At 34.4% G+C, this 4,842-nt stretch overlaps 1 protein-coding gene across 2 annotated transcripts; it reads right to left on the reverse strand.

Moving 5' to 3' along the window:
* Positions 1-324: 324 nt before the first annotated feature.
* On the reverse strand, positions 325-4,159 carry LOC125039228. Of its 2 annotated transcripts, none has more exons than XM_047633032.1 (2): positions 4,116-4,159; positions 325-1,028 (listed from the first exon to the last, which is right to left on the reverse strand). In XM_047633032.1, the coding sequence occupies exons 1-2, from the start codon at positions 4,125-4,127 to the stop codon at positions 402-404; spliced, it is 639 nt and encodes a 212-aa protein (XP_047488988.1). In that variant the 5' UTR covers positions 4,128-4,159; the 3' UTR covers positions 325-401. The 2 variants fall into 2 exon arrangements, with proteins under 2 accessions (XP_047488988.1, XP_047488989.1); XM_047633033.1 differs by lacking the exon at positions 4,116-4,159 and adding an exon at positions 1,829-1,872.
* Between the last annotated feature and the right edge of the window lie 683 nt (positions 4,160-4,842).

The raw sequence follows: 4,842 nt of genomic DNA on the forward strand, positions 1-4,842 counted from the left end.
CATAATTATCATTATCATTATCATTATTATGATTACCATCATTATCATTGCTACTGTTATCATTTTATATTTATTCTTTAATCATTGCAATTGTTGATATTATCCTTATCATTATATATATGATTATAACTTTATTAATGGTATCAGCATATTCATTCCTCAAAACCAACTGAAAGTGATAAATGGATATTCATTTATATATATTACAAATTTGTGATGCATTATTATTATTTTCATTTTTATTTATTGGTTTTATATATATATATATAGAAAATGTTGACCAATGTTGACCAATGCTACTGGGAATTGAGAAATACGAACCACTGATATTTTCACCTTTATTGAACACACCGATGCCCCACATCAGCTAAATCATTCAGTCATTCCCAGTCTTAGTAGTATCAGGGTTGGTAAAGAGAAACAGGTCTGTAGTGCACGGGAGCGTATGGGGTGGATGGTTGTGCCTCTGCTTCAGCAGACCTCTTGTAGATACCATGGCCGTAGGACACAACTGGACCATACACAGAAGGTGCAGAATAATATCTAGTGGAAGTCTCAGCTTCAGGATCCGCGGACCTCTTGTAGAGCCCATGGTTGGAGTGGCCTCCGTAAGTAATGGGAGTGTGGCTGTAGATTCCGTGAAAGGTTCCATGAGAAGCATCAGCTTCAGCAGACCTCTTGTGGTACCCATGAACGCTGTAAGGAGCGTAGACGGGTGCAGCCGGGGTGTAAGATGCGGAGGAGTAAGCAACTGAAGGCTCAGCATCAGCTTCAGGATCGGCAGATCTCTTATGGTAGCTATGAACGGAGTGTGCATAGGTTGCAGGAACGCCGAAATGCCTTACATGACCATGACGATAAGAGGGCTCGGTGTCCGCTTCAGGCTCAGCAGATCTCTTGTAGATTTGGTGGGAATTGTATGCTGTGTAGGATGGGATTGTGTATCTAGAACGATAGCCATAGCTAGGCTCCGCCTCTCGCTTCTCAACTTCGGAAGCGCAAACGGCAGCCGCCAGGAGCACAAACGCCTGAAAGTCATAGTTTAGTTCGGTCAGATATTTAAAATAAGGAAAATACAGCTGTAATGTAATACATATCCATATACATGTATACATATATATATGTATATATGCATATGTATATGTATGTATACATATGTATATGTATGTATACATATGTATATATACGTATACATATGTATATATATATACATATGTATATATACATATACATATTTATATATATACAATATGTATATAAACATATACATATTTATATATACATATGTATATATACATATGTTTATGTATATATACATATGTTTATGTATATATACATATACATATGTATATTTATACCTTAACATATGTACATATACATATGTATATACATGTTTTTAAGTTTAGTTTTGATTCCATTTGCAACAATGGATATTCTTGGTGTGACATACTGTCTGTTTCATTTTGCTTCTAAACTATCCCCTGTGTGCAAGGAATGGCCGGGGTTATCATCCACTGGCGGCGAGGGATTCGAACGCAGGTCAGCAAGATTGCTAGACGAGAACGCTACCGCTGCACCACACAGCACATGTATATATACATATACATGATTAAATACACATATGTTTATATATACAGATACAAATGTATATAAACATATACATAAGTATATATACAAATGTATATATACATATACATATGTATATATACACAACTGTAAGATTGAAAGGAATATGTCTACGGCGTGATCTGACGACAGGAAATGACCTAAAGATTGAAAGATTGTTAAATAAAGAACGAAATGTTGAAGGATCGCCAAATCTACTTGCCAGATACTTCATCTTGGGTCAAGCGACTTTGCTGTGGCCACAACAGAGGTGTGTGTGTGAGTTACTGTTTGCGCAGCAGTTTATATACTCGTCTATGACCTTAATGTGCAAGGAGCACGCGCATCAGAGTTTGAGAAATGGAAGCGACGGATATTTTTGATATGAGAATAAAATTGCCAACGGATAAATGGCGACGGGGCGGAATGTATTCACCTTGTGCATTTTTTTCTCGCCAGTCTCCTTTTCTTCATTCCATATTGATCTACAACCTGTGTTACCGATATTGTAAACGATATATGTACATATATGTATTTATTATATTATATGTATATATATATATATATATATATATATATATATCATATATGTGTAAACATATATGTATAATTATATATATGTATATTGTATTATATATATACATAATATGTTCATAAATATACATGGATATGTGTTTACATGAATACGAATATATGTACTGTATATGTATATATATATGTGTGTGTAAATATATATATATACATATATAATATATAGAGAGAGCGAGATATATACATATACAATATATGTGTGTGTGTGTTTGTATGTGTGTGTTTGTGAGTGTATGTGTGCACTGTTGCCCATGATGATACTAATCATAATGGTACCTACAATGATTTTGCGCGGAGTTTCAGCGTACAACCTATGGGCCTATTTGAAATCATTCAATTCACAGGATGTTTCGTGAATTTCTAGTATATTCGATAAATTATTCGGCTTCGTGTATAGAATATATGAAAAATTCCTTTCTTCACAGTGTATCTGAATATGATGTTTTAAGAAATATTGTTTACTATGCACAATGTGCATTCGTAATATATATATATATATATATATATATATATATATACACACAGACATATATATGCACACACAAATACACACACATGCACACACACAAACACGCACATACACACACTCGCACGCACCTACGCACGCTCTCACACACACATATACACACTCACTCACACATATATATATATATATATATATATATATATGCATTTACTTATATACTGATATATATCTAATCATAATACATATCAACGATAGGCCTCCCGCTGTATATACATATAAGTCTGTGTACACATATACACATTCTCATACACATACGTGTGTGTGTGTGTGTTTACTGATATATATGTATATTAATATGTTTTATATGTTAATGATGACTAATGTTATCCATGATAACAGTTGTCATCTTCCGATAGTTATAGTTATCAATATATTTGTATTTTCATCAAAATGAATAGTTACCAAGAATGTTGTCAGATGTACTTTAAATATTAGTTTTTGTATTTATTTATTATTATTATTTATTTATTTATCTATTTATTTATTGTTTTTTTTTCAATTTACTTATTACTTTCATTAGTATTATAAGGCACAAAGACAAACGTTATATCAGAGTGAATTTAATCTCATAGAACAGAAACAGGTAAGGTGTTATCCATGGATGATCATCTTGCTGGTGTCAGATCTCTGATGAATATTACCTTTGTTTTAATTCTAACTATTAATTGAACATCTATGGGAAATAGAAATTCGCAAATCTTTATTTCCAGTTTCATTATTGTACACTAACACTCCATAACGGCTAAATCGTCTGTCCTCTCATTCTTAGTAGTATCGGGGTTGATAAAGAGGAACAGGTCTGTAGTTCCCTCGAGCGTATGAGGTGCATGGTTGTGCCTCAGCTTCAGCAGACCTCTTGTAGACATGACTGTAAGGCCCAACTGGACCATAGACAGAAGGCGTAGAATAATAACCAGTGGACGCCTCAGCCTCAGCTTCAGGATCCGCGGACCTCTTGTAGAGCCCATGGTATGAGTGGCCTCCATAAGTAATTGGAGTGTGGCTGTAGATTCCATGAAAGGTTCCATGAGAAGCATCAGTTTCAGCAGACCTATTGTGGTACCCATGAACGCTGTAAGGAGCGTAGATGGGTGCAGCTGGGGCGTAAGCTGCGGAAGAGTAAGCAACAGAAGGCTCAGCATCCGCTTCAGGGTCGGCAGATCTCTTGTAAATTTGGTGGGTATTGTATGCTGTGTAGGATGGGATTGTGTATCTAGAACGATAGCCATAGCTAGGCTCCGCCTTTCGTTTCTCAACTTCGGAAGCGTAAACGGCAGCCGCCAGGATCCCAAACGCCTGAAATTTATTTATTTTTGGTTAAATGCTGTAAAAGCGGGGAATACGTGTTTCTATATATTTTTTCCGTAGATTAAGAATTTCCCAAACTATTTACCAAACACTTCATCTTTGGCTAAGTGACTTTTCTGTTGCCACAACTGAGTGGTGTGTAAGTAAAATTTTGTGCTGTGGCTTATATATTCGTTTGTGACCTTCGCCTCCATGGAAAATGCAAGTCGATTTAGAAATATCTAAAGCGCAGACTATTTTATATTGTACATAACTATCATTTCTCTGGTGAATTTTAAGTAATGTCTTGTAAAGTTATTTTCCCGATGTTCCATATACAATACACACACCTGTCTGTTATGGCATTACAGCAGTAATGCCATAACAAACCAGAACAGTGGTTATAATCATTATGGCAGAAATCATAATAATAAAGGCAACTATGATTAAAGCATATATGTATATAAATACATGATAAAGGTAACTATTATATATATACATACACACGCATCATTATTGTTATTATTATCATTATTATTGTTGAAATTGATTATCATTACTCCTGTAACCGTTGTTATCATCACCATCAATGCCATTATCTTTAGCGTTAATGTCATTATTACTGTAGTTGTTGATTTTTGCTATTGACATTACTACAATTGTCTTTGTGACAATTATTGCTTTATAGTTTGTCATTCACTGATATCAGTATTTCCATCCATATATTGAAGAGAAGCCAAGAAATATGTAAGTTGATATTCACATTTTCTATTTTCAAGACTGTGATGTGCATTAGTATTTTCTTCTTTTTTAAGAAAGTATAACTATTACCT

The sequence above is a fragment of the Penaeus chinensis genome, chromosome 26 (assembly GCF_019202785.1).
Source record: "Penaeus chinensis breed Huanghai No. 1 chromosome 26, ASM1920278v2, whole genome shotgun sequence".
In the NCBI taxonomy this organism is placed as follows: domain Eukaryota; kingdom Metazoa; phylum Arthropoda; class Malacostraca; order Decapoda; family Penaeidae; genus Penaeus; species Penaeus chinensis.